Source organism: Rhipicephalus sanguineus, chromosome 3 (genome assembly GCF_013339695.2).
Source record: "Rhipicephalus sanguineus isolate Rsan-2018 chromosome 3, BIME_Rsan_1.4, whole genome shotgun sequence".
NCBI classification, from domain to species: domain Eukaryota; kingdom Metazoa; phylum Arthropoda; class Arachnida; order Ixodida; family Ixodidae; genus Rhipicephalus; species Rhipicephalus sanguineus.
Window position 1 is genome coordinate 233,386,536 of NC_051178.1, and position 15,697 is coordinate 233,402,232.

Sequence of the window (15,697 nt, forward strand, 5' to 3'; positions counted from 1 at the left end):
CCCCATTGCACAACGAATAATAAGTTTGTGTTAATGGTGCGCTGTTCACAATACCAGTAATATTCAAGCGAAATGTTCAAGTACGTATCTCGCATAACACGGAGCAGTCGGTCGGGTCCATTTGTTGCGTCTGATGTTTCTAAAAGGCGTCGTCGCTTTTTTTCCTTGGGAGCCTAAAAAGGCGCGAGCCCTGCGCGCTGCTGTGTGAGCATCCAACCGCGCAACAACAGCCCATAGCACGCAGCCAATTCACGCATGAATGCGAGGAGCAGTCGCCATGAATACGTGCGCGAGACCATACGCGGGTTCGCACCAGAGCTTCGCAACCTACGCGCGCTCCTCAGCAATCGTATAAATGCAGCGCGCCGTCGTCGCTCCGCCAGACTCCGCGCCGCGCTGCCGCCCGCCGCCGCCGACGAGAAGAGAGGGTTTACGTCACGAGAAGAGGGCGGTGCTGGGGCGGGGCGCGGAGAGCGGCGAGATGAAAGAATCGCCAAACTCTCCCGAAGTGTATATATGGCTCTGGGCGGCGCTAGCTAAACGTAGCATATACAGTAACTCTAGGCGGCGCAGGCGGCGCAACAGCATAATTTCGTCAATTCAGTGTCGCGGCCGCATAGGCTGGGCAAAGGCCAAGATTACTTTTTATCTCACGCAGTGACATGAAACAACGGCGTCCATATGAATTAGTACAGAGTGCAGTGTGGTGTAGCTTGGTGGGGAGTGCCTTTGTGGACATGTACGAGATTGTGGCTAGTATCATATCCAACCAATCTGCTTTGCGGGTGGATATTTCATGCTCACATCTACTCTCGATTACAGGAGAGCCAGCCATTTTATTTAGATGAACGGGTTTAGTCTACGCGTAACACGTTGAATGACAACAAATAAGAAAGACGGATTGTTTCGATCAATGAACAACTTAATCTGGTTTAAAAGGTATAAGCTGCGCAAACTAACGATCAATTACACCAGACACAAGGACTGCGCTTGTCCTCGCGTTTGGTCTTGTCGTCGTTAGTTTGCGCAGTTTATACCTTTTGTGAATATGCACCGATTCGTCCCGACTAGATGCCGCGCCACGGTGGTCTAGTGGTTATGGCGCTCGACTGCTGACCCGAAAGGTCGAGGGATCGAATCCCGGCTGCGGCGGCTGCGTTTTCAATGGAGGCGAAAATGTTTGAGGCCCGTGTACTTTTATTTAGGTGCACGTTAAAGAACCCCAGGTGGTCGAAATTTTCGGAGCCCTCCACTACGGCGTCTCTCATAATCTTATCGTGGTTTTGGGAAGTTAAACCCCAGATATTATTATTATTATTATTATTATTATTATTCGCCCACTAGAAGTACTTCTAAAGTCATCTTGTATATTTATACAGGAGATATTTCTAGATGCAAAAGAATTCTGCGCTTGCAGACGAATCGGACGCAGTAGAAAATGTCTCCTCCCTAGCATACATTGCTCTTTTCAATTAATAAAAAAATGCAGGGACGTTGAAGGTCGCTGAATTAACTTATTTGTTGCATTATTATGATGTAGGCCTCCGCGAACTTACCTCTGCGGCTCCTTTTTAGCCGACTTGTGGACAAGATTTTCGCTGACGTTCCTAACGTTATGTCGATAAATAATTAATGAATTATATTAACAATTGCGACACCCTGATGTGGTTGTTCCTTAACATCGCTTTCTTGCGTATTATGCAGTTTACTTCGAAAGGTCGTGCAAATGTGTAACAATAACGATGAGATGCTCAGCTCACCGACATGACCTAGACTATTTTTTTTTCAGTATTGCATTACATCTCTTGCCTTACCTCAGGTGCTGGCATATTTTGCGTACAAACTGGCACGGCTAGAAAAACCATTGCATATCAAGTCGCTCGTACACGAAGACGCCTACGTACGTGGCATTTCCCAGCCAGCGTTTCAAATCAGTGTAACCTAAACTGAGCGCGACGACTACTATCTCATGGTGATACCGCGCCCGAAGAGTCTGCACCCGTGTTGCTCCTTAGTGAGGCAAGTGCGCTGCGCGAGAAAACGGAGACGAAGCCGGCCAAGTTCCTGGTCTGCAAAGTTATCCTCGTTGGGTCCACAGGGCCCTGAAGTCAGTGTCGGTTTGGTCGTCACGATGAACGAGGTCCGAATACTGTCGCTGCTCACCGCAGTCCTAGTATCGTCAGCAGGGGTACACGCAAGCAAGTAAGTAACGCCACTGCATGACCGTATAGAATCTCAGATTGCAATAGTGCAGACTTTAAAGTGTTGCAGATTAGTTTCGAGGCAGAATATCCAATATTTTATGTCTTACCTGATTTATCGAAGATCCGCTTTACGTTGAAGAATAGTAATTTAATGGCCGATTGATGTATGATGCTCCGCAAACAATCGCGAAAACGAGGTTATTCTTAATCAGCCATACGATTGCTTGAAACCTTGTTCGGTGCCTCTGCAAGCGAAGGTACAAGAAAACGCTTCAGTGTGCAACCTCAAGTTCTTTACTGCAGATTACATTCGGCCCAAACTAAATATGATATTGCAATTCCCTGAGCTTGAGAATCTCTTGTAAAAAAAGATCATGTTCGCCTGTCAACGACCCGAAACAATGTCACGCCTGTGCCAGTCTTCGAAAAGCGTGAGGCCCGTGTGCATGGCTCAAACCTAAAGCATAGGAAATTTGCACTTTTTGTTTGCTAAAACACCAGAATAACATATCCTGGCTGAATCAGTTCTATTGAAGAAAGGTACGCGCTATGGGTGATTTGTTCACACGGAAGGAAGGAAGGAAGAAACAAGCGGAAAGACAGGAAGGTTAGCCAGTTTTTAGACCGGCTGGCCACCCTGTGCTGGGGGAAGGGGTAAGGGGGATAAAAGATGATAGAAGAGAGATGTTACACAAAAAAAGAGCAAGAAAAGGAAAATTAGAGAAAAAAGGAAAGGAGAATACGACACTGCTTAGAGTCTGTCTCTAAGACCAGTTGTCCGCAAGAAGTGCAATAATGCTTTCAAAGCCTTCTGTGCTGACATTTGAAACATTACGAAATAAAACAACAGTTATGATTCGTACAGCAATACTTCACCACACTTGCAAAGAGAGTCAAATGGTATGTTTAAAGAAGAGACATAGAAGTTGGACTGTTTTAATTTACACATTTGCAGAAACAACGCGACGTTCAAGAGAGATTCGGACAGGCATTAATAATTCTGTTAGGATGAAGTCCTAAGAAATTTGTGCAAAAAAAGTATAAGTTTCAGTGGCGGACTATAAGCACCAATAAGCACTCCATATCTTATTTTATTGCGTTTTCCCACTCTACCTACACGACATACATACTCGGTCATGGATTCATAATCCATAGCACTGTATCTTCAGCTTGCCCTACTATTAAACAAGCTCTTCAGCTTGTTTGATTTCAGTAGGAGGAAATTTATTGCGATGGACAGCTACACGTTCAAGAGATTCAAGTTAACGTCTTTCTATTTTTCTAGGTGTACTACTAACGGCTATAAATGAGTTACTTTAACGCGAGTTTACATCATATGAATTTAAGGTTGCCGTGTATCGACTCTGACACATTACTATTAGGATAAGCAAATTTTTTCGCTTTTGATGTCTTTATTCAGCGCTCATCTAACTTCCCATTCTCGTGATGGCAAGAAGTGGGCGATGAATAATGCATTATGAGGCGTATATGAAATATTACAACTGTTTATAAGTTGGTGTAGGCAAATCCATCATTGTATTCACAGTAAATACAGAAAACGATGCTGTTTTAGCAACGGATAGTCAACACTAGTTGACATTAGCCAATATTATCCAACATTTTCAATAATTTATCCAATTGTGGCTTTTCTTTAGCAGACATGAAAACAACATCTGGAACTTGCAAATAGTAGGCCGCTACTAGCAAATATCAGCTATTGGCAATTATTTCGCCATATTTAGCCGACGTTATCCAGCATTAACCAACATCGTTATTTAGCCAACCCCGGTCAATATTAACCTGCCATGAGAAGAGCTCGTAGATCGCGAGTATAAATGCGATAGGCACAGAACACCGGTAATTGCTCTTCGCAAGTCATGGTGGGGACTGGGCTACGCCGACATGTGCTCTCCCATATAAAACTATATCAAGTGGTTGACGTAAGTCAATCGACTACTGGGCCCGCGCTTCGCAGCGAATGTGTCGTCGTGACGCCAAACGTGCTGCGACTCGGGGCCCAGGAGACCGTGGTGGTCATGGTGAGCGGGCGTCCACAACGTGTGAACATGACGCTTGAGAGCCATCCAGCGGGACGCCGGCCGTTCTTCCAGAAGACGTTCGACGCAGTTCCAGGTTCGTCGGTTCACCCAAACTCATTGTGATAAACTTGTATCCTATGGCCATTGCCTTGATAAGGTGTTCCTCCTGAACTGCTATTTCGCTCGACAGAGCGAGGACTTGTAGATCTTCGCATTTTATATCATCAGTAGAACGTCCAGTACATTGCCATAAACCTTGCGCCAGCTCTCTATGATTGCGCAACTGGGGTAATAAACTTGCATGACATATATGGATGGATGGATGGATGGATGGATGGATGGATGGATGGATGGATGGATGGATGGATGCTATGAGCGTCCTCTTTATGACGGGACGGCGATCAGGGCGCCACCAAGCTCAAAAAAAGAAAGCTTTTAACAGCAGTGCTGTTCAAGCCGGTGATCCGTGTATTGAAAAAAAAAAATGGGTATGTGCCAGAGAAAGCAGGTATGTGCCAAGCAGCTCCTATCATAGCGTAGTCGTGCATAATATAGTATAGCAAGGGGGTGGGAAAGGGAAGTCAGGGTGAGGATGAGTGATGTAAGTTTTAGTAAGAATAAAGGAGGACGGGGCCAGAGAAAGCGGGTATGTGCCATGCAGCCCCTAGCGTAGTATATTATATCAAGGGGGTGGAAACGAGAAGTGAGGATGCGGAGGAGTGATTTGAACGTGAGGAGGAAGAAAAAGAGGATGGGAAATGGTAAAGCATGGCCTCGCCTTGTATAGTATAGACTATTTTACTGGTGGGTTTTGGTGCCGCCATATTTGGCTGTTAACCCTGCCGCGTTGTATCTTCGACAACTACGCTAACAGTGCTACGGTGGACGTATACACATGGAAACGGTGGCGTTGGTGCATTCGTTGTTTTCTGGCCTTATCAATTCACGTCGCGAAATACACAAATAAGAAAACATTCATTTAACAGCTCAAGGTGTCGGCGCCCATATGTCTTACGTAAAGGAAAGAGAAGTAGGGGTGAGGACGACTTATACAATGGCGAGGAGAAGGTGAGGAGGAGTGATGTGAAGGTTAGGGAGAGTGAAATGAGAAAGAAGGGCATTAAAGATAAAGACAGACAGATGAATGAAAGAAGAATAAGATTAAGAAAGTACTCAATCTGCGTTCACCAAGTGGTGGCGTTTGCTTGCCAAGCCAAGTTTGGGAAAGAGCCTTGAGTAAAGCATAACATAAAAAGAAAGAAGACAGAAAGAAAGAACGAGAAAGAATCAAAGAAATAGAGAGAAAGGCAAGAAAGATAAACAAAGATAGAAAGAGCGAGAAAGAGAAATACATCAAGAGAGAAAGAAAGAAATAGAAATAAACAGACAAAAAAGACAAAAATACAGATGAGAGAAAAAGAAAGCAAAAAATAGAGGGGAAAAAGAAAGCCGCTCAGCTCCGCACTTCCTTCACGCTTGGCACCGCTGGTGCGAAGCCGCCTTAATTTTTTTTTCTGTTTAAAGTCGTCCTAATGCCTCGTGTACTTCAATTAAAACAATCATTTTATAAAAACCCCTAAATGCACAGCCCAACTCCTTGCGCCTTATGGCAGACTAACCTTATTCCTCCCACTATATATTTTTTTAGTTCATCCCTACTTTTCCGCCACCATTCCTCTGGTCGTCTCTTCCTCACTTCTATCGCGGATGTGTTTACCTTTCCACTGTCGTTCCTAAAAGCCAAGGCTTCATGTAGGCTCGTGCCCTACCACTCGTATGTATGTTTGTACACCAACACTAACAGCGCCGTCTACTGGACACCGTATAATAGCAATGACATTCTCGCCCGTCATAATAACGATGGTTCTGGTCAAACGTTTTAGGCACGACGACATTTATGACCTGTTGTTTATGGCAAATGTCCGCAATGGTAATAATGCTTGAGGGCATCGGCATCCAGCTGTCTAAAATGGAAAAGTTGCCTCACAGGTTCACCGGTGACGGCCGAAGTGTCCGTAAGGTCCGAAGATTTATCCGAGTTGCAGTTGTCCAAGGAAGACGTGCAGGTGACCCTGACGGTGCAGTGTGGATCTCTGTGGAACCGACAGGTGCGACTCGGAGTGAGCGGAGCTTCTGCCGATCTCCTCTTCCTGCAGACTGACAAGCCTATCTATCAACCTGGAACCACCGGTGAGTGTCTTAACGAACTTATGACCTTCAGATTCATGCAGGTCCCATTATATATAACAATAAACTTCCACTATCTGTTCTGCATGTGGCTTAATTCATTCCCTTTTTGAGAATTTTTCGGAATTACCTAATTTTGTTAACATTGTGACGACTAACGAAATTTCGTGCTTACGTTCCCCACGAATTTCGATCCTTATCTATAGCCAGAAACTGAAATATTACTGATCACACTAACAATATAGATAGCTAAAGTAGTGATCAGTGCTGTCGATCTCTAATTTTATGTATCGGTATTATGTATCTTGTCACTGGTGCTGTACAAAAGCAAGCAGTTCTCTTGTCTATAGACTTGCGTCTACGCACGTGGCGCACACGATACCTCATTTGAAATCCTACATGTCTTGATTACTGACATGTTTTCTTAAATATTTAGCCATTGCTTTTTTTTGCGTTTCGTCTGCTTGCTTCTAGTCAACATCAGGTTCATCGCCCTAAATGGATCACTGAAGCCAGCGTCAACGCCGTTCAAGCTTGAAGTCAGGGTGCGTATTGATTTAATCCCCGGTGTGCTTCCTGGTACTAGTTGAGTAGAAAAACGAGCAATACTATACTAAGCGAGCTCTGTCTGACCTGCGACAGAAAGTAATCATGCAATGAATGGGAAACAAAGAAATGCCTTCAGCTTGATGTCAGTGCTTTACGCCAGACCATTCCCAAAGCGTTGTTCGGGAATTCCGTCCCTCTATGTTGTTTTATTTTTGTGGATTCACTTAAGGACGGACGGGTAGATCCTGACAGTAACCCATGACTAAGCACAAAATGAAAGATAAAAATTGATCTATAGTTTACCACAAGTCACGCTCACGCTTAATAGCGAATATGTTGACGACGTTCGGCTAAAACATTTTCGAGATTGTTGCTTGTATTCCCTTATACATACTGCCAGTACTTTTGCATGAATCGACTTTTTTTTTCCTTAATCACACGGTTTACTGACCCAGTGCGCATGAGCAAGTATGAGTTATTGTCTAAGAGCACCAACAACAAAGGTTTTGCCCCGCCACGGTGGTCTAATGATTATGGCGCTCGACTGCTGACCCGAAGGTCGCGGGATGGAAACCCGGCCGCGGCGGCTGAATTTTTGATGGAGGCGAAAACGTTTGAGGCCAGTGTACTTAGATTTAGGTGCACGTTAAAGACCCCCAGGTGGTAGAAATTTTCGGAGCCCTCCACTACGGCGTCTCTCACAATCATATCGTGGCTTTGGGACATTAAACCCCAGATATATTATTATTATTATTATTATTATTATTATTATTATTATTATTATTATTATTATTATTATTATTATTATTATTATTATTATTATTATTATTATTATTATTATTATTATTATTAACAACAAAGGTTTAAGCATTGCATTTGCTTTATCGTTGGAAGAGAAACACCAGGGGACAGAGAAAAAGGAATAAACAAAAACTTGACTTGCTTTCTCGGCACCAGAGATACATGTTTTCCTTACTGAAGTAAGCTTTATTGTTGAAAGTCTCCTGAGTGATTCCACGAGAGATCGAACATGCCTGTCCGGTCAATATTTTTGTTTTATCTGGATTTTTTATATGTTATGTGGGCACATTAAAAGTGCATGGACCTGAAAATTTTATTTCCAGAAAACGCTCTCAGCGCACCAGAAAAAAAAAAAAAATTTTCAAGGGTGCGCCGCGGGCGTCCTGTTTTTGCTCACTGCTATATTTTCGGATTTCACGGCCTAATTTAACGCGAACTATAAACGTGGTGTCGAAGATTTTTTCTGCTGTTTTTTTTTTTTTATTGATATGATATATAAGGAGATGTTGGCGCACAATTTTGGCACCGGCTACTCCTTAGCCCTTGAGTGAAACTTGAACACGTATCTTAAACTAAAACATACAATGCAGTTCATGTAAAATAGAACACTCGGGCACACATATGCAAAAACACACTTATAGGCACATATCACAACAAAATGATAAAGGAATGTTCCAAAGACAGCGAATGAAGTCTCTGATAATGTCCGTCGATACGTTATTCACTTCAGCACACACATATGATGGGTGTTATATGAGACTGCACATAATAAGTACGATATGTGTTATAGAAATGAAAGTTCGGTATTTCTTAGTACTTGTCAGCAATGCCGCTGTCTTGTAAGAAACGTCTTAACGCTTTTAAAGCTTGCGTCTGTAAAACTCTAGTTGGCCACGGGCCCAGAAGTTTCCTCAAGCTAAACGGTCTTCGGTCTAATGCCAACAGTTCCGATTTAAGACGGCGTCGCGGCGTGTCATGATGTGGACAGTCTATGAGAAGGTGACATACGTCTTCATCTATAAATCCACATTCGCATTCGGGAGTTTCAGCTCTACCAATTCTGTGCAAAAAATGTTTTGTGTATGCGGTGCCTAGCCTCAATCGGTGAATAAAGAGTTTCCATACTTCTATCTAATGCTATCGTAATTTTGAATTCAATGAATGGATCGATGTGATATAAGTCACAGCTCTTTGTACTTTGGTCAAACCAAGCAGTTTTGCTCATTCTGAAAGTTGTAGCTTTTATAAGACCACGCAATTCATTTTTTCAAAATTGGTAAAGAAATAGTAACATCTTTACGATGTGCTTGTCGTGCCGCTTCATCAGCAGCTGTGTTTCCAGGAATGTTGCAATGGCCAGGTATCCATTGGAATTTGATTTCATGTTGTGCCTTGCTTGCTTTGGTGAGCTCTTTCAGCGTTTCGTATGTCATGCTATCACTAATTACTGTCGTGTTTGTACTCGAGAGTGATCTTAATGCGGCCTGTGAGTCGCTGAAAAGTACCCATTTTCTCGCGTCTGTTGCCGAGTTTATAAACTTTATAGCATACAGAATAGCGAAAAGCTCTGCTGTAGTAGATGACGTCGTACGACATAATTTAAATGATTCCTGAATATTGAGCTGTGGTATGATAAATGCCGATGTTGAAGACGTTGTGATACTTGAGCCATCTGTGTAAACCTGTATGTACCCTGGATACCGCATGTGTATCTGATAAAGCGCTAGTTGTTGAGCAGCTTGGATGAACATGTCTCTCTTTCTGATAATGCCATCTACTGAGAATTCAATGCTTGGTATAGCAAGTAGCCATGGAGGATAGTCCATTTCAGAGCTCCAAATTTCATTTCTTGGTAATATATGTACATTACTCTGTATTTCTGCATGAGCATTGCTTTTATCCCTTCGTAAAATCTCCAGTGCCAATGGGTGGTCCTTGTGTTGCGTCTGTAAGCGAAAAAAATGGCGGCATGTTTCGATTGTTCTCATGACTGGAAAGGGCGCTTGTCGAGTCTCAGCTATGACAAGGCTGCTGGAAGTCGCTCGTGGAACACCTAGGCAGACGCGCAGTCCCCTAGCTAATAGTCTTTGAAGTCGCTCCTCTGAAGTGCGGGAAAGGCCGTGTAAGACTGCTGCAGAATATGCAACTTTTTGTCGTATTAACGCATTGTGAACAGCGAGCATGGATGATACAGATCCGCCCCATGATGTCCCAGCAATTCTGCGGAGTATATTCACTAGCATATTCACCTCGTTTTCGAGTTTCTTTATGTGAGGTGCCCATGATAGCTGCCTATCAAGTATTACTCCGAGAAACCGATGCTGTGTCACAGTCATTAATGGTTCGCCTTCTAAATTGAGATTGAAGTTTTTTAACTTCTTACGGGTGAAGGGCAATACAGCTGTCTTTGCGTGCGACAGAACCATTCCTCTTTCTTTTAAAAAGTTGTTAATAATATTTATGCCATCTTGCAATGCAATCTGAATTAACCGTACGTCCGTGCCAGATGCCCAAATGCACACATCATCTGCATATAAAGAGTATTTCAACCTAGGAAGGCAGTCTTTTAGCTAAATCAGCCATAACACAGTTGAAAAGAAAAGGGCTGAGTACGCTTCCTTGTGGCACTCCCTGTCTGACATCGTGTTCTGCACTCTTTCCTTCGCTCGTCTGAATGAATATTTTGCGACCTGATAAAAATTTAGATATCCACCGCAAAGACCTGCCGGACAGTCCGAGTTCCAACATACTCAGCAGAACATAAGTGTGACTGACTGTGTCAAATGCCCTTTTGATGTCTAAGAACACTGCGACCGTCAAACTACCACAGGCGTGTTCATGCTCCACATACGTTACTATGTCCAGTATTGCATCCATTGTGCATCTCTGTTTCCTAAAACCTGTTAAGTAGTTGGAGAATACACCGGTTCTGTTGCACCACCACTGAAGTCTTGCATCAATCATTTTTTCCATTACTTTGCATAAACAACTTGTCAGACTAATTGGGCGGAAGGATTCAAGGCTCAATGGCGTCTTAGCCGGTTTTAAGATCGGAATGATGCGAGCAAACTTCCAAGACTCGGGTACAATTTCTTGCATCCATAGATTATTGTAAATATCTAAGAGAATGGTTGTGCCTGTCGGCCCAAGGTTCTTTAGCATATTGTACGTAATGCCGTCCGGTCCAGAGGCCGATTTTTGACGACATGATGCTATAGCACATTGCAGCTCACTTAACGTAAATACAGGGTCTAGTTGAGGATGCTGGGCCCAATAGCAAGCATTAATTTTCTGGCTGGCTAACGCGACAGAACTATCAAATAAGGCACATTGTGATGCGGCGGGCCTACTGATAAGTTGACAAAATTCATCTGCTACCACAACTTCCCGTTTGTCCAAGGCTACAGCAAGCGCACGAAATGGGAAGCTCTGTGATACAGGGCCACTAAATGCTCGAATTACCAGCCAAATTCTTGGAACAGGTGTGTGGGGAGAGAGCGTTCCACAAAAATCACGCCAGCGTCGTTTACCTAAATTTTCTAGTCGTCGGCGCATTACACTGTGGATTTTCTGTGCATTTTTGTATGCTTCTAAACTTCCGCTGCGTCGATATGCCCTTTCGGAGCGTCGTCTGATGGCTCTTAGGTGTTCATACTCTCCGTCGACTGCAGCATAGTCTTTGGAATCGGGACTTTTTTGTACATTTATTCGCATTATCTTGCAAAAATTCAGTAAAGCTTTCAACTGTCGTAAGTTCACTATTTTGGTTTGTTAGGCGGTACCGAAAAGCTTTCCAGTTCGTCAGTTTGCTGTAGCGCCTGATGTCGTCATTTCGCAAATAGGGGTGACTTATAAGGATGGAAATGGTCACTCCCACGTGTTTCTACATCCGTTGTCCATCCCACACCATTCACTAGATCTTGGGAACACATGGTAACATCTATGCAACTCGAGTAATTATGTCCACGGAGAAAAGTTGGGGAGCCGTCATTTAAAATTGTCAAATTGCATTTGTCCGCGGCACACTCAACAACGTTCCCACGTGCATCACATCGATCACTACCCCAGATTATGTTGTGCGCATTAAAGTCTCCACATACAAATGTATATGAATTTGAAATATTGAAGATATTTGTTAGCTCTTCCACCGAAATGCGGCTTGAAGGTTGTAGGTAAAAATTAATCACTGTTATGCACTGCTCACCAAAGGATACCTTACAAGCGACGAATTCCGGGAAGTCCGAATCACTTGAGTGAACTTGGTGAGAAGGTAGGTCCTTTCTGACGCACAGATGCACTCTGCTAGGACCACTTCGACGAGATGACTTATATATCACGTAGTTAGAGAGGCGGAAATCGTCATTCATTCCTGCCTCTTGGATGCAAAGTATTGGAAAGTTATATTGCAATAGGAGTTTACGGAAGTCAGCACACTTCCTTCGAAGACTGTTGGCATTCCACTGGAGTACGGAGACATTTTTATAGCGCTTATCCATATGTTACTTGTCGCAGGTCTGACCCGGATTGTTGATACAATAGTGCTTCCAGAGGCAGCAGGGCTTTACTTCTGGCAGGGTTGTTTGCTTCCGGTAGAGCAGACAGGATTGCCTTAAGTGCTGCGAAAAGCATTGGTAGAATCAATTGCATGACTGATGCAGAGGCATGGTCCCCCTTAAATGGTTCAGTTTCTGAGGCCTGTTGAGATCGTCGTGATGTTCCGATGTTGTCGCTTGGGCGAACATGGCGCTGTCGGGTCTGCTACTTTCCGGTTGAGGTCGCGTGGGCGTTCGCAGTTTTGACGCGTAGGTTGGGGTACTTAAATGTACTTCTCGTGAGTGGTCTATCGGGTGTGCTCTTGGCTGTTCTCTTGGTGTGTTTGTCGGCTGTTGTCGTTGCTGTGTGCGCTGAGGTAGATCACGTACAGGATGAACAATCTCAAGGTTTGGAGAGGGTTCATTGGGGCGCGGTTTTCTTCCATGAATGAGCTCATGCCGACGCATTTTCGCAGCAGCTTTACTTTGCGGGCAGCCTGAATATGAGGCAGCATGATTACCTGCACAGTTTGCACACTTAGGTTGAAGAACTGATTTGCACTCCTTATGATGGTGTTCTTCTGAGCAGATCTTACACCGGCGTGTGTTACGGCAACTTTTTGCCATGTGTCCGAATCGCTGGCAGTTATAGCACCGGAGTGCTGGACCAAGATATTCTTCCACTGGGTGACTGGTGAATCCTAAGTAGATTCTTCCTGGAATCGGGCGGTCATCTCGAAAAGTCAGAATCACTGTGTGTAGTGGACGCGACGTTACTGCTCCATCTTCCTGGCGGTAATATTTCATTTGTCGCCGCGCCGATATAACCCCTGCATCTCTCAAGTACTCTAGGAGTTGTTCGTCTGAATACTGCAGAGGCACATGTTTTACTTTCCCAACGTTCCGAGTGTATGACTCTGGGATGAAAGGCTTAACTTCCAGGCCGCCTACATTCGAAAGCATTAGAAGACGCTTGGCTGAAGCCAAGGAAGCAACGCTGACACTGAAGCTTCCATCTCTGGTCGTTCTGAATGACTGCACTTTTTCTTTAGCAGCGGAAACTACTTCGGCTGACACTCGATTGGGGTTCACTTTCCAGAAACTAGCACCTTCAGCTGTTGGACGAAAGACGACTGGGATGCCCTCTGCTCGCTTCTTCTTATACGCAACCAGCGTAAATGGTTCATCTTCGCCCATGTCTTCTTCATCACTTAGGTTATAAGTTGACGTTTTATCGTCGAAAAGATTCTCTTCTAAGCGAAGCTTCTTGCGCTCAGCTTCTTCGTCGTCCATTGCTGCTGGGCTCGCTGAAGCCATTTCACGGTTGTGAATGTGCAAACGTGCCGGCTTTATGACGTTTTGGCGCGCCTGTAAGCCCCCAGGCTTTTCATTGTGTCCTGCAGTATCACTCATGAGGGTTGACGCACTTGGACGAGCATAAGGCTCGTGGCGATGGTTACCAACCACCGTAGTGGTCGCGTACTAGCCAAGTCTTTGATAAAGGAACCTCGTACCTGTAAGGCGCCGAGCCCTCGAAGTCTTCACCCGACGTCTTGTTGGCACGCCGAGGAAGAAATGGATGTCAGCGTAATAGACCAAGAAAAGAGCAAAACTCAAACACTGCACAAAAACAGCGACCGAACAGAGCATTACTGTGAATTACATCCATGCATTTTTATGCCGTCCTAAAAAGGGGAAAATTGTGAAAAAATGGCAAATACTGACCAAACCAAAAAAGTTTGCTAAGTTTTATGCACTTTGGCGCCTTTCCTATTTCACACACAAACTTCAAAACACTATCAAATATATAAAAGAGTCTTTGCAACATTTCTACGGAAAATCGTTTTCCTGCGGGCAGCGTAACAGAAGAAAAATATAGTTAAAGTAGCAAGCTTTTTCCAAAAAGCTCGTTCTCAAAAAAAAAATATGAAAAAAAAAACTCCTCAATTTTGACGCCAATTTTTTATCGAAGAGCGCTGATGTCAGTGAAAACACGGTTTTAATATCATATGTCCTCATTTGCTTTGTTCACCAGATAAAACGGGCCGAAATGACCCTTGCTGTGTGTGCTCACTTCAGTGCGATTGGTGGTTGTTATCAGCTTGCATTGTGCGTAAATCTACTGTTTTAATTATTTTGCTGCAGCAAAACATTGCTCTTGTGTCTCGTCGTCAAGAAAAATGTATTCTCAGATTTTATTTGTGTCTAGCATGTGCGGGGGGGGGGGGGCTGCTGCCGCTCTCTAAAGGCCTAAAGCGTACGCAGTTTGAAGCCTACAACCTCAACTTACGTCGCCATTATTCACTACTCAGGAGCACGCGAGGCACCGCGAGCACATGGTTTAGAGTGCTTTGCCAAAAGTCGCCTTGCACACCAAACAGAGGATCTGTATGCAGCGACAGGCCAGCTTAATCTGTAACCAAATGCCACAATCAGCAGGCGCGCTGTTATGGAGGTGCTTTCTCACTGCCTGCTTGCTTCCCTTCCATTACGTGCATTGTACGCTCCAACCATCTTGCCCATTCGACGCACACTGTGCCTAAACAACATTTGTAGAAAGTTATTTCAGTCATTTCCGAGCCGTTCATTTCGCTTCCTGCTATCACATGTTATCGGCGTCGCAGATAACGTCTTCCTGTATCATCTCGACTTTACGTCAGCATTTCAGCAGCCAGAAAACGTGCGGTGCGGCATGACTAAGCCAGAAGTGGCCGAAGCTGCCCAATTTAGGATGTTCTGGCGACACTTTACTAAAGTGCTTTCCCACGTCGGGAACAGCAGAGGTCACTGGTGGCGCCAGACGGACATTATCCTTAATTTTGACACCGAATGTGGCCCACAAATTAATTATCACAGCACAAAGCGTTTAGACACAATTGGTCATAAAATCTGAAACCGTGAGCAGTTCTGGAAACTCATGACAGCAGCGCTAAAATGAGAGATTGTGTGCGGCGCTGTTCAGTATAAAGGTTTCTGCTTGGTCTAGCTGTTCACTACACGCGCGGCCCATGGCTAAGGTTCGAGTATTCTGTACGGATTATTTACGCGCTCACAAAAATAATATTGCTGAGAAAAACAATTTCGTTGCGTCAATTTTTTTTTTCGTTACTGTTTTCGCTGTTGCCTACCTCCAGAAGCTACTGCCATAGGCTGAGGATCTTCGCGACTCCTGCGAGATCTGCTGGCATTGCTTTACGTGCCTCTAGGAAAACCCGTCTAGACCTATGAGAAACGCGATGAGGTAGATCAGGCATTTCTTCAGGAAGAAGAAGCGATTGATATCTTGAACAGGTGCGCGCACCTTTCCTCGGATGGTTGTAGGCGAGGTTGTAAACCGCAAACTGTGTACGCGTTAGCCCTTTGGAGGGCGGCAGCAGCCCACCCC

General features: G+C 44.3%; 1 protein-coding gene and 1 long non-coding RNA gene across 2 annotated transcripts in view; one reads left to right on the top strand and one right to left on the bottom strand.

The window, feature by feature from the left end:
* Nucleotides 1-2,062: 2,062 nt before the first annotated feature.
* LOC119388397 (complement C3-like) overlaps nt 2,063-15,697 on the top strand; it is an 86,809-nt gene continuing 73,174 nt past the window's right edge. The window contains 4 exon segments of the mRNA XM_049414330.1: nt 2,063-2,202; nt 4,180-4,337; nt 6,233-6,433; nt 6,905-6,975. Of these exon segments, the coding sequence (XP_049270287.1) occupies nt 2,132-2,202; nt 4,180-4,337; nt 6,233-6,433; nt 6,905-6,975 (501 nt within the window). The 5' untranslated portion in view covers nt 2,063-2,131.
* On the bottom strand, nt 9,646-13,911 carry LOC125757782 (uncharacterized). Its single transcript, XR_007415544.1, has 2 exons — nt 13,827-13,911; nt 9,646-9,726 (listed from the first exon to the last, which is right to left on the bottom strand). It is a non-coding gene; the product is annotated as an uncharacterized LOC125757782 (long non-coding RNA).